The sequence below is a fragment of the Amyelois transitella genome, chromosome 6 (assembly GCF_032362555.1).
Source record: "Amyelois transitella isolate CPQ chromosome 6, ilAmyTran1.1, whole genome shotgun sequence".
In the NCBI taxonomy this organism is placed as follows: Eukaryota; Metazoa; Arthropoda; class Insecta; order Lepidoptera; family Pyralidae; genus Amyelois; species Amyelois transitella.
Genome location: NC_083509.1, coordinates 10,629,457 through 10,653,288, shown reverse-complemented (window position 1 = coordinate 10,653,288; position 23,832 = coordinate 10,629,457). Strand labels below are relative to the sequence as shown.

Here is a 23,832-nt window from a genome sequence, read left to right as displayed (position 1 = left end):
ACTCGTAAACAGCTGAACGTGGCCTACCAGTCTTTTCAAGACTATTGGCTCTGTCTACCCCGCATGGGAAATAGACGTGATTATATCTATGTATGTACATGTTCAACTTTCAATTTTAAATCTAAACTGTACATTTCTTATTTTTTATTAACTTTTTTACTTAGTAATTTTTTATTTTTTATTTATTGTAACAAATTGACATTATATTTTCATCATTTTATTAAGAATTAATTAATTGACTTAAGTGACTTGTGTATAATTTATTTCATGGCTGACCAGGAGGAAATATGTTTTGTTTTTACACATTTTGTAAACCCTAGTCAAAAGCAAATAAATATTCTATTCTATTCCATTCTTTCGCAGTTACGACACAAGAGTGGAAGGCCCGTCCGCTCACTGGACGGACGAGCCATTTGCCGGGCGAGCACGTTGGCTCGGCTCGCCGAACTCCGCGCTTCAGTTGCGCGGCATACAAGCTCGCGACCGCGCGACGTACCGGTGTCGTGTAGATTTTCAAGTCTCGCCGACTAGAAATTCTAGGGTGGCACTTGATGTTATAGGTAAGAATAGTTTTTTTTATTCCTCTTGGTATCTGTACTCTGCGTTTTAATTTGAGCAATGGTATGAGTATCGATTTTCAATTCTCACACACTGGAAACTCTAGTACTTGACGTGGTGATAACAGGTGACCTTCAAATTTTGTGATAACTGATTCGAACGCGGTAATGTAACTATTGGTTGATGTGACTTATACCATTGTATTAATTACTGCCTTTTGAAATATTTGAGGACATTACAGAAATGTGTCATTAACATTTCCATGACATATAAATTTAAAACAATCCTCTTAGACTTATTTTGTTGACCGTCCCACTAAGATGCGTCGTCCTCTTTTCATACCATGATGTGTATATATATACCTTTATGTATGGATGTGTAAGTTGAAAGGGCAGTGTGGGCTCGTGTCTTCCTTCAGCATGAGAAGGTTTATGGGTCAAACAATAATACGCAAGACTTGATTTCTTATATTACGTTTAATATTTTTTGCCAGAGTTCTAATATAAATATTTAAAAATAAGTTTTTGATGGTAATATGTATCTAGTTAACGTCAAAAGAGAAACAAACATTCTGAGATTACAATCAGTTAATATTATATATCAATATCATTTATTGATTGATTTTAGAATGAAAGATGATTTTGATTACGCACTCCTCTCACTAGGCAATTTTTAAAAAGCTTATTCAAGTAAATGTCTTAGACATTGAAGTACATCTATTTTTATACAAAATTCCAGCCAAATTCTATAACGCAAATTGTTATCTTATTGATAGATGTAATAAGAAACCTTTAGCTTTTATAAATAGATGAAGATAATGGAAATATTTTCGTTTATCCTCATTTTGTGGACGATGTTTATAAAAGTTCACAAATATTCAATAACCGTAAATGTTACAAGTATACTCACAAAGCGATGATAAATGACCAAATGCTAATTGAATTCGTCACGAACAAAGCTAAAACGCCGGCAAGGAATAAAGTCATTAACAGTTTACCCTGAGAGTATTGGGGAAATTACCTTTTGAAAGCACTCCTTGAAACTTTCTCATTACAGTCAACAATGAGTGGCTATTATTACAAAAACTCCTTCGGTATTATCTCGTCTTATCTCAGCATATCGTGAAATCTCAAATGGAAGGTCAGAACTTTAAATTCTCACCCAATCTCGGGGCGTATCTCTCCCCTTTTTTGTGTTTTAATAAAATAACTCACCCCGAAACAGAGGGGTAACAAAGGCTATGAAAAGTCGTACCGGCGGGCAATCTCGATAAAAACCGGTGCGATCGTAAAACGACCCTCTGTTATCCTCAGAATCAACATGAAAACTAAGTCCAGGCGTGCCTTACAATGATTTACGTCCAAACGGTGACAGTAAAAATGTAGGTCGCTATGGGAATTAAAATTTTATTGTGACAGGGCATCTTAAGGCCGAATTGAGATAAGTTAATGCGACGGAGAGTTTTAATGACTTTACAGCATTTTCTTTGAAGTTTTCAATTGCGAATGCTAATTCTGGGTCGATTAAGATATGGCGAAATTTAGTTAACTGTTTTGGGTTTGCGTATTTAACGAGACAAAAAGTTAAAATTCAAATCCACATAGAATGAAACAAATAGGTACAATAGTCGCACGTTTGTCCAAGAGTTTTCCAAGAAGTAATTAAATAAATAAATATATACGGGACAAATTACACTGATTTAGTTAGCCTTGAAATAAGTTCGAGACTTGTGTTACGAGATACTAACTCAACGATACTATATTTTATAATAAATACTTATATAGATAAACATCAAAAATCCAAGCCAATCAGAAAAAGTTTTTTTCTCATCATGCCCTGGCCGAGATTCGAACCCGGGACTTCCGGTGTCACAGACAAGCGTACTACCGCTGCGCCACAGAGGCCGGCAAAGAGGGTTTTCATCTGCATAGTTTTTACTAAATCATTTAAGCTCATCATAAGATTAAGAGTTCTTTTCAAATATTCTGTTTTATTGAAATAAATATTAAATAAACTTTGGCGTGAATACCAAGTGATAATAAGAAAACACCAAAGAAATTTTTTAATCGTGACCTCGAATTCACCAGAAAGGGATCGGAAATCGACCAAATGAAGCGACAACAACAAAATATAAGGAAAATGCTGATCTCAATCAGTCAAGCCAGAAGATTCAGAAAAAGAAGCAGAGAGAATGGAAAACTATTAATTCTCAATCCACCATCACAATAAAGAGATTATCAAGCTAATCTTCATCAACAAAATGCCGAGGGTTTTTAATTAAACATATTAAATTTCCGGCCGTCTAATATGGCATCTCCCTTGATAAGACTACATTTCGGTTTACAAGGCCGGGTCAGGTGATTGGGTCGCGATAAAACGCCCAAGTTCCAATGTTATACCCAAATCAACACGTTAACCTTTCAAAGGAATCTGAAATTAGTTACTTCCGTGTACTATGTATAAATTTTTATTTACAAATTACCCGGTTCTTTGATTATTTAAATTTACTTCAGAGACTTACCCATATAAGAACGAATGAGTAAGACTGTTTTCTCTTTATGTTTTATCTATTTGACAAAAAACTATTTTTCAAAGAGATTTACATACACTTATTAACTAAGTAGACTAAGAAGGAAGTAGTTCCTAAAAACAGTTGATTTTCTGCTTATTAAGGATATATGACAATAAATAAAGTGTAGGACAGTATCCGAGGGAAAAATCTGTTTTTGAAATTCAAACATGCGCATATAAATTTCTTTTGGGTTATAGGCTATATAGGCCTGCAAGGCGACTAAAATCATACATACATATATATGGTCACGTCTATATCCCTTGCGGGGTAGACAGAGCCAACAGCCTTGAAAAGACTGAATGGCCACGTTCAGCTATTTGGCTTAATGATAGAATTGAGATTCAAATAGTGACAGGTTGCTAGCCCATCGCCTAAAAAAGATTCCCAAGTTTGTAAGCCTATCCCTTAGTCGCCTTTTATGACATTCATGGGAAAGAGATGGAGTGGCCCTATTCCTTTTTTCATTGGTGCCGTGAACCACACGGCACTGTAACCAACTTGATAACCAAAAATTAGTATGAAATCAGATTTAATATAACTAATTTTATTTAATAACTCAAAATTCCCCTTAAGCTGAAACCACGATAAACATTTTACGTGAAACTGGTTTAACTATAACTCCTATATACTTAAAGCTATACTATGTAGTATGTACAGGTTGATCATTTCATACCATAAATCACTAATTGACCTTGAGTGTAAGGAACAACTAATCTTACGTTGCTAATGCTAAATAGTTAATGTTTGGAAACATTACGTAATCATGATTAATTGGACAAACTTTGACGTTTATATCGAACTACTAACTCAAAAACTAATTCGTCCTGATTACGCTTTTATACTAATAATCGTCGGATTTATTTACATTATCAAATATTTTAGAGATTTGTTTATTATAATTTTAGAATTAAATTAGTTTTTGAGTAATTTAAAATAATAAACAAATCGTTTTTTGCATTTACAATATCTTTTATCTAGAACTTTAAAACTCACGTTTTTTACATATAGAAAAGATCCATATGACTAAATTTCCCTAAATTGACTCAGTTTAAGTAACATTCATTTGTATCAATAGAAACAATATCTCAAAATTATTAAAACTTTTAAACTCTAGAAATCATACAGCAAATTTTATTTTCCAAGAAAATTATTCTATTTTTGCTTAGCTTAGACACCTTTAAATTATCGGACAATCACAGTACCCAAAAATCGATGAGCTTGCATGAAGAGAGTTATGAATGTGGATGGAGCGAAAAAAGTATGCTAGGATCGTGGCAATTGAAAGGACGTAGTTTCTGCCTTCCCCTCCAGAAAAGACGCCTGGTTTTACATGTGTATTTATTTTACAATCTAGAAATCATAAAGCAAATTTTATGTTTTTTTAAAGTGTTTCATTTTTGCTTAGCCGTTTCCAAACCTCATCCTTGTTCGAAATATGAAAACAATGAGCGAGGAGCATCTGTTCATTGCGGTAAACGATAGCACTGATGGAATGGAAACGAGCTCTTCTCCTGATAGCCGGGATCCCGCCCTGAATACTCATATCGTACCTTTTGTTTCGAGTCAACGAAAACATTTTCATTTCCTCGACCATGCAGCCTTTGCAAACTATTGAAAGTACAGAAATATAGGCGCTTTGTTTTCTATATCCCGTGCTTAGATCGTGCTTGTCATTTGTAATATTTGTAGCCATGTAGGGCGACGTACATATTGATACAATTACATTTCTAAATTAGAAATGTTTATATCAAACTCACATGTTGTTGTATTAAAAAAATCAAAGACTCAAGTTTTTTTTATTTAGTTATTTTACTACGTTAACCTAAATGAGAATCATAAGCTCACTTCTAGTCAAAAATTAAACACTAAATAACAAAATTTTTCATTGTTTTTTTTTGTAATGTATTTATTGCACAGAAATCACACAGTTACAGAAATAATACTTTAGAAGAAATTTTTTTTTTCGTTTACGTATACGCTTCAGAATTGGAGTTACCTACACCAATTCTGAGGCGTTTTAATTTTCCGATGTAAAACAACTCCCATCTGCAAATATTGAACAAATTAATAAATTCAAGATATATTTTTTTACTTACACTAAGTGAAGAGTCATATCCGTTATTTCCTTAATTCATGCTTCTAGTTTGTTTATCCGCAATTTGAGAATATTTGGGGCGCGTTCGATGCCTTTTGTGATTCCCGTGCGCACTGATTTCATTTTGATTGTGAATAAATTTTGGAGGGAAACAGGAGTAAACAGTGTTATTTACATAAACACCGACGAACGTATCTATTTGAATACGGATTCACCGCCGTTTACATGTAATATTTGCCTATGATTTCAGGCACGTTTATGTACAGTATGCGTCTAAGGATATATTGTCTTTTGTATTGTAATCAATGAAGATTTCAATATTGTTGGATGGTTTTAAGCTGTTTGTTATAATAGTTTTAAATGACAATGTATTTGGTATACCTGTTTAGTTAAATATTTTGATCAAATAAAGCAAAAACGAAACATATAACAAATTAAAAAAAAATTAAACTATGAGATATTTTATCTATTTGCATATTCCAATCGATTTAGCCCACTGGGTTTGCTAATAAATCTCTCTATCTCTCTCCACAGAGCTACCCAGTAAACCTGTGATCTTTGACGAATATGGAAAAGAAATATCCGGGGTTGCTGGCCCCTACAACGAGGGAGGCGATTTCAAACTCACTTGCCTCGTCAAAGGAGGTGAGTCTATGTTTTTGTAACACTAAATTTAGTTTAAAAGTTTGTAAGTTGATATGATTATTCGCTTTCTTTAAAATGTAATTGTATTTTTTGTACTTTTAAAATAGGTTTTTATTGATTTCATTATGTTGTTGTAATGGTAGGAATTTTAATTTAACTTTTATACCTCGATCAGTGGCAAAATTTTAACACTACGTTTTATTTGTGATTGTTATTTACGTTTGATTTTATTTAAGAATTTTTTCGAATACACAATGTTATTTATACCTTTTTGCTGTAACGGAAGAAGTGTAATCTTGTAATTTTTTTATATATTGTTTAACACTAAAAAAAGAGGTAGTACGTCTATTACTACCTCTTCTTTTTTAGTGTTAAAAGCCGTTTGTAACCTCATTGTCTGGTACAATGAACACTAAACAGAATTGTCACTAAGTAAATAAACAAACATACAAATTATCCGCCGGGCGAGACATCTTATTGTATATTACATCTCCACTCAAGCCAATTTGTCTTCACAAGGAGAATAATTTGATTGAAGTACAGGAAGGGACATAGAATAAATGATGAGATCCAACTCCACGTTTTGCCAGATGCGTATAACAATCAACCTGATGAAAGTGGATCATTTACTCTGTTTTTCGTTTTACGAGCCGCCGTTTCTTTGATGTCAATGCAATTTTGTTGCAACACAATTCAAGGCATTCCAACGTTTCGCTGTCGAATATGGAACGTTTTGTTTTTTTTTTTTTTTTTTTCTAAATTGGAAAAAGTAATTTAGGGTCCAATTTACTTTCCAGTAATCGTTTCGTTGTTCTCATAATTTCTTTTGTGTTTGGGCCGAGCGTAAAACAGAGAAAACGGTTATGCCTTTTATGCTTTTTGTTTCATCATAAAAGCCCATTGCTTATGATGTCAAAGAGCCTTACAGTCACTCAAATAAAAAGTTTTACGGCATGTACATTTCCTCAATAAAAGAAGAAACGCGGCTTTTAATGCTATAAATAATCATCTTATTTTTTATTTAATACACTTTATAAGTTTTGTTTTTTTAAGTATTTTTAAGTAGTAGGTATGCATTTTTGATAGTCTCTAGTTTTATAAAATGGCATACATACATATAATCACGTCTATATCCCTTGCGGGGTAGACAGAGCCAACAGCCTTGAAAAGACTGATAGGCCAGTTCAGCTGTGTTTATGATAAAATTGAGATCCAAATAGTGACAGGTTGCTAGCCCATCGCCTAAAAGAAGAATCCCAAGTTCATTAGCCTATCCCATAGTTGCCTTCTACGACATCCACGGAAACGCCATGGACTGGTCCTATTCTTTTTTTTTATTAGTGCCGGGAACCACACGGCACTATAAAATTTGATAGTATATCGGAAAAAGTTAGAAGGAGAAGGCTAAGACAAACTTATCTTGTTCAATAGCTGCCCTTAACCGGCTATCAAAAGAAGAGTTCTCCAGGGAACAGTAGGTATTAATCATGTAATTTTTTGTACAGGTAACCCAACACCAAGAGTTCAATGGCTTCAGGGTGACCAGATCCTCGCCACGCTCAACCCTGGTGACCTACAGCCTTCAGGGCACACCAGGTCATTGACCCTGGTGGTCAGAAATGCCACTAGAGTTCACCAGTCATCAGTATACACCTGTGTAGCAGATAATACTCCAGCGGCAGCCCCGCAGAAGACTTCAGTGAAAGTGGAACTTTATTGTGCGTATAAACACAGGATTATTATTTATTTATGAATATTGTTTATTTATTGTTTTTTTATGTATATTTATTATAATTATTTTATTTTGTATTTTGTTTAGGCTTAAATATAACATAAAGATCTCAGTCAGACCTAATGGTTGACTGGTAGATAATGCATCTAGCATTAAGTCCGCCAATTGTGCTACATAATATTAGTAAAAAGTTTAAATACATACACATACATATATTCGCGTCTGTATCCCATGCGGCGTAGACAATATAAATAGTTAAAATAAATAAATTAATTCATAATGGTACTACATCCACGTGAAAGTTCCACTGTAGGGTTCTGGTAAATATTTTTGTTTATTGTTGAGAAGTAGTCCTGGAATCGAGAATAACACAAATTATAAACAAACGCGAACGCAGCCGAGGATGAAAGCTAGTATTTTATATTCTTACAATTATTTTTCATTCAAAATAATTTAATTTTTGATACTTACCTATATCAATTTCTTTTTCTAAGAAACATTTTTCTGTCAGACAAAACAAACAAAGCGAACCCACTTAAACCATTTGCACTTCTCCTTTCCCATGAAAATATTATATTCTGCGTCATAAAGTGACTAAGTAATGAAGATTTATCATTTTCCCGAATTAAAGGCAGACAGGTTCTTTTAAAAGTCGTCCAAAGAGTGCATACTTTTTTAATAATGGAAAAAAGAAACAATGGAGTTTGTTTCCCAACTCATTACTTATTTATAAAAACAATGTTATGACTGATGAACGGAAAATCAGAAGTAGCTACCTGATTTCTTTTTGATATACATATACTCACGTCTATATCCATTGCGAGGTAGACAGAGCACCAGACTTGAAAGACTGATATGCCTCTTTCAGTTGTGTGGCTTCATGATAGAATTTAGATTCAAATAGTGACAGGATGCTAGCCCATCGCCTAAAAGAAGAATTTCAAGTTATAAACTTAGTCGCCTTTTACGACATTTTTGTAAAAGAGAGAGAGTGGTCCTATCTTTTTTTGAATATTGATGCCGGGAACCAAACGAGACTACTTCATTTTCAATGATATAATTAACTTTTTATTGTTGGTGTATTATATATAAGAAAAAATATAGGTACTATCAATAATATTGTTTTTGTTTTAAGAATTATTTGCCATAAATGAATAACTCTTATCATTCTTAGAATCAACGAAGATCAAAATCATAATCACAGTTTTAGCTACTGTCACATAACAATAAACATTATATTCATAGAGAGACAAAAGAAAAACAAACAAAAGTGAGGTTACAATTGTTAATAGACTTATGACACGATACCGCCCAAAACAAAAATACAAAATAGTAGAAACATTAATATATTGACATACCTAATCAATAACGCCTAATGTAGCATTAGTGGATAAATTCAAGTAGTGTTCAATTCTAATATCTGTTACTAGCTGTGTTCGCGACTTCGTCCGCGTGGAATAGTTATTTTGAGCATCATTGAAGCCCTCAAGGATAAATAATTCTCCCCATATTTTTTTTCACATTTTCCATTATCTCTTCGCTACTAAAAGTTACAGTGTGATGTTATATAGCCTTCCTGATTAAATGGTCAATTTAACACAAAAATATTTTTTAATTCTAACTAGTACGACCCAATCTAGGGACCAAAGATCTTTTTCAAAGAGAATGAGACGCAATTGGAAGTAACACCTGGAGGGTGATTCTGATATACCCATAACACCAGATAACTTGCCAAACAACCAAAGATATAATAACAAAGCAAAGGACGCAAACTCAAGCGACAATGATCAATTTATGGACGTGAATCAATTATTTGAAAATGCTATACTTAGAAACAAAAACAAAAAAAATGGGATAGAATCACCTTAAACATTAGTGCCGTGAAAAAAAAAGAATAGGACCACTCCATCACTTTCCCATGGATGTCGTAAAAGGCCAGGGAAAGGCTTATAAACTTGGGATTCTTATTTTAGGCGAAAGGTAAGCAACCTGTCACAATTTGAATCACAATCTATATATATAAAACTCTTCCGTTACTGAGTGACTGACTGACAGACAACGCACAGTCGAAACTACTGGTCGTAGACAGCTGAAATTTGGAATGTAGGTTCCTTGGGATATGTAGGGGAGCACTAAGAAAGGATTTTTGGAAATTCAACCCCCAAGGGGGGGAAAAGGGGTAAAAACGTTTCTATGAAAAATCTTATTCCTTGGGTTTATAAACTTGAAACTTGGCATGAACACGTACATAGGCAAGTAAATATGTTTGACATTATAAGTTTTTTCAAACTACCCTCCAATCGTGATTTAGGGGGTGCGATTGGGTGACTGATTTATTAACGCACAGCCGAAACCGCTCGGTATAGGAGTCTGAGATTTTGAACAGAGGTTCCTTTAGTAACATAAGTGAGCACTAAGAAGGGATTTTTGAAATGTCAACCCCCAAGGGGGGGAAACGGGATAAACTGAGCCGGGGCTGCGGGAAAGTTCTAACGAGATACCGTGGCCCCGGAACGCAAAGGGCAACTGAAGGAACGAGGTGGGTTTTAGTCAGTAAAAGTCTGACACTCCCTTTCGTTCCACCCAGAGCGGGAGAGGTCATTTGATGACTTCCCATCCTTAAAAAAAAAGACTTAGTATGACAACTTTCAGTCGTCTCTTTAACATACATAATAACATACATAATTATGTACATACATGCATAACATTAATAACATCACGCCTTTAAATCCCTATTTTGTGTTAACACTACCCATACAAACAGCTACAAAATTTGTCCGCATCCATTTTCACCTAAATTCTTAACGTTAATGAGATTTACTTTTTATTATCAGGTCAACCTAATAGCCTCACATGTACGTATAACTTCGTAAGAATTTTCTTTCAACTCCTAACCGTTGAGGAGTTGTACCTTCCATCATCAGCTCATTCACATGGGATGATGACTATCAGACGCAAATACTTAAACAGATCTATGAAATTGTCAAAAACGTAATTGCCTGTTTTGCCCTTGATTTCCCTGGAATACCATCATCAGATCCTGACTCCCAGCTATTTGGCTTAATGATATAAATGTGTCAAATAGTGTCAGGTTGCTAGCCCATCGCCTAAAAAAGAATTCCAAGTTTGTAAGCCTATCCCTTAGTCGCCTTTTACGACATCCATGGGAAAGAGATGGAGTGGTCCTATTCTTTTTTGTATTGGTGCCGGGAACCACGGGAGAAGCCATATGAATTTAAATCAAATATAAACTTAAACAGTCCCGCACGATACGGGATTAAAAAATGGGTGAAATTTTATGGCGTATCCTTATAATCTAAAATACATTTGCGCGGGCGAAGCCGCGGGCAAAAGCTAGTTCTATCATAAAGCCAAACAGCTGTACGTGGCCTGTCAATCTTTCAAGACTGCTAGCGCTGTCTACCCCGCAAGGGATATAGACGTGACTATGTACATGTATGTGTGTAAACATTAAAAGAATACAACGCGGTATTCATCTAACTTTTAATTTATCATTTCTCTGAACGAACGTCATTATTTATGTTCTCATTCAGCCCACCCTTCCCACATTGATTTATTTTCGTCCGTCAAACGCGTGCATTTTGACATGCGTGACTTGTGTACCATCGCTTAGAATCCGCAAGCCTAGTCGAAAATAGGCAAATAAATAAATAGAAACGTACCTATAATTAAAAAAAAAAGACATTCAAGGAATGTTGTGAATTACTTATGTCGATGTTTCTTTAGTTGCTTCCCAGCCATAGAGGTAAAATAAACTCCAATGAGCTTTATCAAATTTTATATTTTGATAAGTAGAAAACACAATCGTTTAGGAGACAAATAAAAAAAAATATCGATTTTCTAATTCCTACACAATACGAAGGTCGAGGTTATTCATGGGTAGGGAATGTATTGTGTTAGTTAATGTTTCTATTGTACGTAAGATAATCCTACTACTATTATAAAGGCGAAAGTTTGTATGGATGTTTGTTACTCTTTCACGCAAAAACTACTGAACCGATTACCATGAAATTTGGTATGTAGGTAGCTGAAGACCCAGAATAACACATAGGCTACTTTTTATCCCAGAGTTCTCGCGGGATTGATAGGGTTTCCATGCGGACGAAGTCGCGGGCGGCCTCTAGTTATTAATAATAGTTATTGTGCCGTGTGGTCCCCGGCACCAATAAAACAAAGAATAGGAAGACTCCGTCTCATGCCCATGGATGTCGTAGGATGCGACTAAGGGATAGGTTTTTAAACTTGGAATTATTATTTTAGGCGATGGGCTAGCGAACTGTCACTATTTGAATCTCAATACTATTATTAAGCCAAGCAGCTAGAACGTGGGCTATCAATCTTTTCAAGACTGTTGGCTCTGTCTACCCCGCAAGGGATATAGGCGTGATTATATGTGTGTTTATACTTTTTATTCTGGAGCATAAAAAAGAAATCCCTTCATGGGATAAGTCCACCATTGCATGTGATATTGTTTTTTATAATTATATTGTATTTTTTGTAAACTGTGTTAATTTCTGTGCAATAAAGATATTACAAACAAACAAACAAACAAGAAAATAATTCAAAAATATTGAAAGATAGAAGAAAATATTAAAATTTCGTGCTGAATCTGAAGTTGATTTATAGTCCAACGAAGTAAAAGCCTGTCACTTTATAATATTAAAAAAAATTGTCAGTAAACTTGGCCAGATTTTGACACTGATAATTCTCCACCCACATATTTTGTGTCATCTAAAACGATGAGTTATCTGTGGTTCCCAAACATTGATTTATCACATCAGACGCATGCATTTCCCTTAGACAGCCACCCCATTTGGTGCCAACATCTGTTATCTGTGTAACGGCATTAGTGATGGTGTTTTGGGAACGTAGTTTTGGGTAGGATTTTGTAACGGTTAGAAGAGAGTAAAATAAAGTTTGTATGTAATGCTGTAGTACTTACATATTAAAGACGACGGGTGGTGAGGCAAGAACAATATGTGGCAGTTGAAATAAAATTATATTAATTATAGTGATAATAACTATATATTTATTTAACACTAATAAAACTTTATAGTATTTATTATTTTAAGACTAATAAATAAAATAAAACTTTATTGCACAAAAAATACAAAAGGCGGTCGTAATGCCGTTTGGTATTCTCTACCAGTCAACCAGCTGACCAAACAGAAAAACTTTAAGTTAGTGGTGCGATAAAGTGTACATGTATACCTACTGCAAAATACATACAATATATATAAAATACATTATAAATATATCGCGGAAAAAGAAAAAGGCGCGCTATAATTTCCCCGCGCGCATACTCAAGACGACGCCAAGAAATTTGAATGTGGCGCGAAGTGAGCGTCACCATAAACAAACATGATTTTCTTTTTCATAACAAAAGTAGAAGCGACCATAGAGCGCCACACGTTTTGAAAACAACACGTGACATTTATTGTTAAAATGACATTGACATAAAACTATAAAGCCTAAAACTGACAAAAAATTAACAAAATAAAAATTCACAAAATATAATTTTTTTTTTTAATTTTCATTTATTTTTTTTAATTTAATTTAAATTCTAAAATCCGGATGCAGTGTATTCATCCGATGTATATAATGTAGGTAATTTAGTTAATAATTAAAGGAATAACACTAAACTTAAAAATAAAATAAATAAAGTCTTTTTTATTAGTTTGTCAGTAACCTATAGTTTATACAAACACAAAAATGAATTACTCGAAAATTCTTAATTACAGTCCTTGACTACAATGCAAGCACTTATTATTAAAAACTTGTCAGAAAATCGATGGTTTGTAACTAAAATTATAGTTACAATTTTAGACGCAGTATTATTGGATCAGAGTGTAACATGACATGCTACTTTCAGTAATAGGTGTCTCAATGGAATTTAGCTTAAGAGCATCTATATAATGTTTACATGATTGGGAATTTCATATTATCATGCAGAGAGAATAGAAATTTTGTCTAAGTATTAGTTGTCACACTATGTTCATTAAAATAGAGAATTACTTATATAGAAAATATGTGTCAGGATAACTCATTCATTAATTGTTTCTTGTTTATTACATATGTACATAAGTAGACAGAGCCAACAGTCTTGAAAAGATTGAAAGGCCACGTTCAGCTGTATGGCGTTATGGCGAAATTTAAATTTAAATAGTGACAGGTTACTAGCCTAACACTTAATCGTTTTTTACGTCATCCATGGAAAAGATATAGAGTGGTTCCATTCTAAAGGGCCGGAAACTACACGGCTTGTTTATTACGTTATGTAAATATTTTTTTAAATTATATTTTTCTAAAACGAGCGTAAACTTCATCTTGTAAGTATATAACTTATTTACGACGTTCATTTATTTTCAAACTCCTTACTCTTTAATTACTCTTTAGAATGTCAAACAAAATATCCTTAAGTTCCTTTGTAAAGTACTCATACACTCTTAACCTGTAACAGGTGGTAGTTCTAAATATAAAGGTTACGATAACTTAACATTATTGTTTGTTGGTTGAAATAGTTATAACACATTTTTATCAGATAAGATTATATTATTATTAGATAAAGATTTTTATTAGTATCACGTAACACAATTCTCTAACTTACTTCGAGGCTAACTCAATCTGTGTAATTTGTCCTTTATATATTTATTTATTTAACTTGTAAAACTTGTTTAACCATCCGTCCCGTTCGTCAGAAAAGCCGGAAAATCACGAATACATTAATCTGATTCGAGGCTAAAAGCAACATATTTAAAGCTCAATGTGGCCTATCAGTCCTTTTAAGACTGTTGGCCCTGTCTACCCCGCAAGGGATATAGACGTGATTTTATGTATGTATGTATGTATTAAAAGCTTTCCTCAACAGAATAGATGCTAGTAGCATTGTTGATACATTCGTCACCATAGTACAATTGTAGGTAAGTCAAGTTGTGCGTGAGGGCGTGGTAACATCATCAATCACAAGTAATACTTTATTCAAAACCGTTTTGGGGATACTTTTCCTCTGAATATTTTAAACGAAAACCGTATTGATGAAAATGATGCACGAAACATTTGAAATGCTTTTAAGGGTTATGCTTAAATGTAAATTTAAGTGTTCTAATGAAAGATTTAGAATTTTTCCTTTAATTCTAGATTTATGATACTAATTATATAAAATAGGACACAGACTAACCGCTGAGGGATCACTAAGAGGGAGTTTACTAATATTCCCGCGAGAATGGGAATTTACTTGTATTTTTTTTTTGTTTTAATCTATATACGACATACGTCCAAAATCTAGATAAACACTGAAGGTTTTCGATTCTCGATATTTAGTAATACAAAGATTGAGAATGCAATCAAGAATATTTTAAATATACCATTTTCTTCATTTCTGACTCGTAAGAAAACCAAAAAAATTACACCTCGCTAAGCTAAGGATGCCTTTGTGACGAGCAAGTTCTTAGCTTAATTTTAACGTTTGGTTAAAAATATTAACAGATTTTTTTTTTCAACAGTGAGGCCGTTGCTCGTGGAAATACTATCTAGAGAGCAGCCGTTATCCCATGGGAGAAAAACGGAGTTATGGTGCAGATCCACCGGAGCCAGACCTCCAGCTACTGTCAGCTGGTGGCTGGGGGGAAAGAGACTAGAGTCTATTACTAATCATAGGGTAAGCAGTTGTTTTTCTACATAAAGAAAACTTAATTTAAGGGATATGCTTCCAACGACGGACGATGGGCTTCCAACATTCACCAGTCACTATTTGTTTGGAAAAAGAATCCACTCAGTAAACAACTAACAAATAGTTAGTTGTTTACTTCTTTTTCAATGATATTTAATAAGTAGTATATTGCTTTTATCTGTTCTTTTACTTAAAGTTCATTTATACATTTATCTATGTACATATGTCATGACGCAGTTTTTGTGTAAATCTTTACATGGTTGCAATTCTACTTGTGAAGTCTTGTAATTAGCAATCGCATTATATTATTATTACTTATATTATATCATATTAATTAGACTGTAATTAATAAATAAATAAATCTCAATTCCATCATTAAGCCTTACAGCTGAACGTTTAATTTCAGTGTTTTATACTGTTAGCTGTGTTTACCCTACAGTGGATATACTCGTAGACGTGATTTTGACTCTTATAGACTATTTATTTCTAAGACTCGCTTCTTGGATAACTAGTTTTAAGCAAAATAATAATTTAAATAGTTACATGGATTGAACAATTTTTGTTGATTTATTGGATTGTAGTTAGCCATTCCAACCTCCAAATTCATACCCTAAGTAGGTGGTAACAGGGCAAAGATGTTCAGATTGCAGGAGCTAATTCTGTGATGTAATTTTGCAAAATAAAGTCAAAAGAAGTTGATGTAAAAATCTTCGTCCGATGAAAATGCCGCAGTGTAGTTTGTTCGGCCGTTTCTTCTCTACATGCGCTTTGGAAGCGGTAGTAATTATAATTCGATTTAAGTGATGTGACGTCAATCAGTGATACCTTGTATTCAGTTTTGAAAATAAATCTATTCTATTCTTATTATTAAAGACTAATATATTATTTTCAGAGTCCTTCATATATTTTTAATTTACAATTCAAACTGAAAACTAAATTTGTTACTACAATACTAATGAACGATATACTTATATCATAAATTCTTACTGAAGAGAAAACGGCTCATGCTTACGAGTATTTTCTCAGAAAATCTTGTAGTAAAAGGGAAATGTCAGACATTTCCCTTTTACTACAAGAACAATTCTAAGTAATCTCAGAGGTGTTTGATGCTTTTACAATAATACTTCAAGAGATTTGTAAGAAACTTTTTGAGAAGCTTTCTCTTTGAAAGTATAAAGTTTGTAACTATTTTTGTAACCTAGGTACTGAAATAATCTTAGCTTAAGTAATTGTAAATGTTGAAGTCCGGAGTGTTCTAAATTTTGTCTTTTTATTCAGCTATAAACCAACCAAATGAGATACAACAAGAAGACAAGATAGTTCTTATTTCCTATATAGTCGGGTTTTTTAACGTGGTCACGTGGGTCAGATGGTAGTCAAGCGTTATTCTTTGGCATTCCAACTGTAGGTTTTTAAAAGTCAGATTGTTTAAAGGAAGGTGTCCCAAACAGGGTGAATAACCAAAGAGAATATTTTTATTTAATTTCGATTACAAAGGTCAAATCTGGAAATTATAAATTTGGTCATCAATCACTTTGTTCTCCAATACTGAGGTCAGGTTAAGAGTAATAGACACCAAAGAACTTTCACGAAGATTTAATAACCAAAAATAATAATCAGGGTCCGTTGCAACAGGAAAGATGTAGTCTCTGCCTATGCTTCCAGGAACGTTTTGATGATAATACATACATACAATCACGTCTATATCCCTTGCGAGATAGACGGAGCCAACAGTCTTGAAAAGACTGATGGCCACGTTCAGCTGTTTTGCATTACTATTTAAGTCTGAACGCCATAATTAAACCAAACAGCTGAACGTAGGCCACTTTGCAAAAAATTTTGGCTCTATCTAACCCGTGAGGAAAAAAGTCGTATATGTATGAATGTAAAAGTAGCACTATGATAAGATCTTAGCATATTTACAAGACACATTCACGAACAAATAAACATTACACAAGTATCTTGTCTGAACTCAAGTTTATCTCTCCTAAATTATGTTATCTTCAAAGTAACACTAAGTAAAATAGCTAAAGGCTTTTATCCAGATAAGATAGATTATTTTGTTCCTATTTGTGAAAATAGTTAATAGAGTTTAGTAATTACCTTTTAAGATCTTAGTGAATATAAACAAACATTTATGATAAATCTCCATCTATCTCTTTCCCATGGATGTCGTAAAAGGCGACTAAGGGATAGGCTTACAAACTTGGGATTCTTTTTTAGGCGATGAGCTAGCAACCTGTCACTATTTGAATTTCAATTCTATCATTAAGCCAAATAGCTGAACGTGGCCATTCAGTCTTTTTAAGACCGTCGGCTCTGTCTACCCCGCAGGGGATATAGACGTGACCATATGTATTTTAAGTACATTGCGGCATTTTATTGATGAGCGACTCGTTAATTGCACTATTAACGAAGCCATAAGCTATTTTGCTAATTGTTACTCTAAATATACATATGAGAAACTAAGGATACAAAGTTTATTTGTTGAGTGCAGCGCCGCATTGTATTAGTGAGCTATGACCTTTACATTGCGACGTCCTTAGCATGGCGTTAATAGTTCAACTACACGAAAGTGGTCTATAAAATGTCGAATGTAATTTGTTTCGTACGGTGCACGACATTTGATATGAAAAATTCTTAGTAAGGTATTTCATAGTAGGTACTGACTTTTTTTTTTTTATTACGGAATTGGTGATAATTTTTGGTGTAAAAAATTTAAATATTTAAAATTTTTGTAAAGGATGATATAACTGAAGTAGTTATATAGATAAAAAGTTTATTCGATAGTGCATAAGACTTAAAACAAATCAATTATACTAATACCAGGTGTACTGTAACTGTAAAACTTAAAACATAAACAATTATACTAATACCAGGTGTACTGTAGCAAGTCGCAAGGGTCAAAACTTGCCGATCTTTTTGGAAAAGTGAATACATACATACATATGGTCACGTCTATCTCCCTTGCGGGGTAGACAGAGCCAACAGTCTTGCAAAGACCGAATGGCCACGTTCAGCTATTTGGCTTAACGATAGAACTGGGATTCAACTAGTGACAGGTTGCTAACCCATCGCCTAAAAAAGAATCCCAAGCGTATCTCAATCGTGTAAGCGTTTAATTGGAAAAGTGAAAAACGCTGTTTTTCGGTTATCACCTTATAATATATATAAAGTAGGTGTAGGTACCTACTTAAATAAATAATATAATTATATTGGTGTTATCACAACGTGTGTTGTATATGGAGTGCCGTGTGGTTCCCCGCACAGTGCATGCGGTTCCCGGCACAAACATGAAAGAGAATAGGACCAATCCATCTTATTTCCCATGTAATTCATAAGAGGTGACCAAGGAATAGGCTTATAAACTTGGGCTGCTTATTTTCGGCGATGGGCTAGCAACCTATCACTATTGAATCTCAATTCTGTCATAAATTTAAACTGCTGAACGTGGCCTATCACTCTTTTCAAGACGTGACTCTCGTTTTTGGCTCTGTCTGCCCGCAAGGGATATAGACGTGACTATATGAATATGATGTTGTATATGAATAAAAACTGATGGGCTAACAACCTGTCAAGTCTAGTGTTATGACTAAAAGCTTTGTCTAGACCGTATGGTACAGAGACTTAATACATGTATGTAGGTATACGATATTATATTTGTTTTTAACAGGAGATGGAAGAAGGCAACGAAACGCAGTCGCTGCTGCAATGGACGCCGTTGAAGGAATACAACGGACAAGTCTTGACATGCAGAGCCGAACATTCCAAGTTCAATAAGTCGACAATTGAGAGTAAACTGCATTTGAATATTTATTGTGAGTATTTTTTTCTGTTTTGGCAAATTTAAATGATCCACTCTATATTGTTATCATGAATGTCGTGAAAGCCGCCTAAGGAGAAGCACGTGCCGTGCGGTTCCTGGCACCAATATAAAAGTGCCGTGTGGTTCTTGATACCAATATAAAAAAGAATAGGACCACTCCATCGTTTTCTCATGGATGTCGTAAAAGGCGACTTAGGGATAGGCTTGTAAACTTGGGATTCTTCTATTAGGCGATGGGTTAGCAACCTGTCACTATTTGAATCTCAATTAGGTGTGTCATTAAGTCTAACATCTGAACGTGGTCTAAGACTGGTGGCACTGTCTACCCCGCAAGGGATAAAGACGTGATTATATGAATGAATGGTAGGGATGAAGAAATACTTATATACTTACTACTATATACTATACTACTATATACTTCTTTTTTTTTCCACAGCAGATTGTAGTAGTCAATACCAACTAATATTATAAATGCGAAATTTATTTGTTTGTTGTCTCATCACACATTATCTTTTGTGGTTCTAAAGATATTCTAGAAATTTTTCGTATTAAGAGTCTGGAGAAGGTGGCGCTAAAAACGCGCGTGTAGTTGGCGCTAAATATTGGCTAGTTACAGTATAAATGATATTAAATTTGGAATAATCAATACAGTTTACAGTAATAGAACATCTTAAAGTAGATAATTAACGTAAATAAAATTTGATTCGTACTCAAAGGGTAAAGGAGAGGATTTAGTTTAACAGCAAAATAAAACTAATCTTGTATTCAGAGCTTACTTTGGGATAATTAAGCGAGCTCGGGGTATAGCAAAAACTCGAGGCTAAACAAAAAGATAAATTTACTTCAATACTTCTTATTGAAATAGGACGCGTGTTTGGAAGGATTTTTTTTTAATTTATTTTGTTTAAATCGTTGTTGCAAATACTTAAATCTGATATACTATTATTGTTATGTTAAGCCGGGAGAATGAAATTCTCCTTTATTCTTCATTCCTGTCTGAATTTTGGAATTTATCTTCGGGAAAAGAATTCTAAGGAAAGCAAAATGTACCGTCGTTCGACCTATGGGTAATTTTGCAGAAGACTCTTATCTGATTAAGAAGAAACACTTGTTAATAAACTAACCTTACCTAGCTTAGATCACAGTGGTTAATTTTTATGAAATTGTTTATTATCCTAATTACCTCTTACGGCATCAACAGGAAAGAAATAGAGTTAGCATTTATCAAAGAAGCCTTTCAATAAAATTTAATAGCAAAAAAAATCAAAATTGAAAAGGGGCGACGTTAATATCTATTCACTTTTTTGTGTTACTTAAGATAACAGTTTAACAAATATTTAGGTCAACCAAAAGTTAAAAGATCAATTCGAGGGTTTTGTATTTTACTTATAAGTGCTTTTAATTTAATTTTGCACGAAAACGTCGGAATATCAGACTTCAAACGGGAACACTTAAATATGTGTACTTTTAGCTTCGTCTGAGAGCCTTATATTAAATTTAGTACGAGATCTAAATATAAATAGCTTGTAACGTTGTTGAATTGTGTTTATTAAAAATCTTGCTTCTTCCTGTGACCTAGTACTATGCTTAAGTTTTGTTCTGTCAACTTGCCAACTCCCTTATTGTCTTGAATCCTTGAATTGAATCCTAACTTCTCTAGAGTTCGCATTTTATGACCATGTTTATGGAGCGGATAAGCCAGGTTTCCATACAAAATTACTTCCGCCTGATCTCTGTATGTATATGTATTGCTATGCTACGGCAAAAAAAGGAAATTTTAAACTGTTCAATTCACATCGATAATGCCCACTTTTTTACCTATATATCATAAAACTCTTTGGCGTTGGGCTACTGACTTGTCAGTTTTTGAATCCAATTCCATTTTGAGCCATATAACTGAACGTGGCTTTAAGTCTTTGCGAGACTGTTGGCTCTGTCAATTTCGTAAGGGATTAAAACGTGATTATATGTATGTGTACATACATACATACATATGGTCACGTCTATATCCCTTGCGGGGTAGACTGAACCCACAGTCTTGAAAGGACTGAATGGCCAAGTTCAGCTATTTGGCATAACAATAGAATTGAGATTCAAATTGTGACAGCCGATCTAGCTAGCCGATCGCCTAAAAAAATCCCAAGTTTGTAAGCCTATCCCTTACTCGCCTTTTACGACATCCATGGGAACGAGACGGAGTGGTCCTATTCTTTTTTGTATTAGTGCCGGGAACCACACGGCATGTTTTTTATAATATTGTTATTTTTCAAACAGATGTACCAGTTGCGACTATTCATCTGGGTGCTAAGATGAACCCAAACGACATCGAAGAAAGAGACGACGTGTACTTTGGTTGTGACGTAGACGCGAATCCACCAGCTTACAAAGTCGTATGGGAACATAACGTAAGTATTTACTAGCTTATGTCCAGGAATACGTTCCCGTGGGAATTTATAGAAGATAAAAGTTTCTATTAGCTTAAGTAATCGATCCAGTACAGGTTAGGTTCCCCCGAAAAGATCGTGGAGGTCTGATTGGAGTCGCTTCGTGTAAAAACCCGACTGATCCAATCTAAGAGCCATCGTCAAAGGCATAAACCCAGCTCCTCTCCAGAGCGGTGAGAATGTAATCGGGACTAAAGCCTGGAGGAAGAAGAAGAAAGTAGCCTAAGTTTGACCTACCTGTCTTTTTGAACAAAATTTCGTCAAAATCAACGGTTGTTTAATGGTTTATCCGTAAAAACGTAACAGATAGACAGATGACCCCCAGCTTTTCCCACGCAAATGTTTCGCCACCTACACGCACAAAATTAATGCCACCTGCAAAAGCAAAAATGATTTTCACTAAACCCAAGAGAACTATTATTTTTACCGGGATGAAAGTACCAAATATCCCAGTCTAGAATTAATTAGTCTTAAAGACGACTGTGTGGCTTACTCATCTAATATGGGATTAGATGGAAATAAAAATAAGTGGATAGGTAGCGTTGAACCTACTAAAAACCAACAAATACTTAAAAAGCAGAAAGAACTAACAGTATTTTGTGACAGCAACAAACCATGTCAGTCTTCAAACTGTGAGATGAACGATTTTCAATTCCGGGCACGGCGTTTGACGGGTTACAAAAAGTAAAGGGGAAAAACTAAACGGATATGAGAAATAGAAAATACTGTAGCACCAGCTGAACAAATATAAAAATATTGTGTATTTAAACAGTTGACTGAGAGTACGGTGAAAACGTTTTTAACTTTTTAAACATATGAACGCTTTAATCGTATGTGAATTCTTGATTTATCTCGGATTTATGACCTTTTCAAAACTTTCAAATATATTCTAAAGTATGATTTTTTTGTTTTTAAATTATTTATAATTCTGACTTGGAAATTATGGAAACGTGGAGAGAGATATGTTGGAAAACTTAATCAAATCGTAAATTATTTAATTCACAAAGTTTTAATTATCAATCGTTGAATTCGCGTTATATAAGTATCGTGAGAATGGCTTCGTTGTACAACGTGCGGGTAGAACCGAGTGTATTTCATTCGTTTTGTTCTAAAATTTTACAAAATAGAACTGAGAAGGTTGTGACTATCACGGTATATTTTTAAAAGTTTTTATTTAGTTTGATTTGTATGTTAACAAATCTTTCAAGTTTGATTTGACCCATTTCCGATTGAGCTGAAATTTTGCATCGCGACAAGTTTTTATTATAATTTCAATTTTGTAAAATCATAAATGAATGTGGTTAATGTGAATCAAAATTTTATTTTGATCCTTTTAAGGCTAAATAAAAGCTTGTTTTATAAGATTTTTATAATTATTTTATTTAGACTTCTGTTACTAAAAACCTTATCCAGGCTTTGGATCCCCCTGGTTTTTTTTTACAGATAGCTATGTTATCGTGTAAATGAAGAAACTTCACTTCACTTCATTCTACATAACAAATATTACTTGTATGTGGAAAAGAAATCAAAGGGTCCACAAATTGTGTTCTTCTTGGCTTTCATTCTATACTGTATAAAAGTTTTTGATCAAGAGTTCAATTAAGATACTTATTCATTACCCAGTTTATGCCTTAGCATCGAAAGAAGGAAATGCTGAATCTATTACTACTCTCTAGTGCTATTCTCATGTGAAGTGAATTTTGTAATTCTTAATGAGAATAAAGATCTTAAACCTCGAATCACATAATTTTTTACAGGACGTTCTACTCACACACAGTACAGCCAACGGGATTATTGTGACAGGCAACACCAACCTTGCACTACGAAACATATCGAGGCATCAGGCTGGTCTATACACATGCACAGCATCCAACGTTGAAGGAGATGGCAAATCAGCACCGCTGCATTTACAAGTATTCTGTAAGTACTAAAATTATTTTTTGTGGTACATATAATCTTTACATACATACATACATATAATCACGTCTATATCCTTTGCGGGGTAGACAGAGCTAACAGTCTTGTAAAGACTGATAGGCCACGTTCAGCTATTTGGCTTTAAGATAGAATTGAGATTATAATAGTGACGGGTTGCTAGCCCATCGCCTAAACGAAGAATTTCAAGTTTATAAGCCTACCCCTTAGTCGCCTTTTACGACATCCATGGGAGAGTGATGGAGTGGTCCTATTCTTTTTTCTATTTGGTGCCGGGAACCATACGGCACAATCTATACTAATATTATAAAGCTGAAGAGTTTCTTGGTTTGAAC

The 23,832-nt window shown here is 34.1% G+C and overlaps 1 protein-coding gene across 1 annotated transcript in view; it reads left to right on the top strand.

The window, feature by feature from the left end:
• The window catches only part of LOC106138255 (nephrin), a 108,607-nt gene that overhangs the window by 66,032 nt on the left and 18,743 nt on the right, over positions 1–23,832 (top strand). Inside the window, exons 4-10 of the mRNA XM_060944769.1 lie at positions 364–560; positions 5,760–5,870; positions 7,376–7,588; positions 15,126–15,280; positions 18,966–19,110; positions 21,393–21,523; positions 23,320–23,482. Coding sequence (XP_060800752.1) covers positions 364–560; positions 5,760–5,870; positions 7,376–7,588; positions 15,126–15,280; positions 18,966–19,110; positions 21,393–21,523; positions 23,320–23,482 — 1,115 coding nt within the window. The remainder of the gene's footprint in view (positions 1–363; positions 561–5,759; positions 5,871–7,375; positions 7,589–15,125; positions 15,281–18,965; positions 19,111–21,392; positions 21,524–23,319; positions 23,483–23,832) is intronic.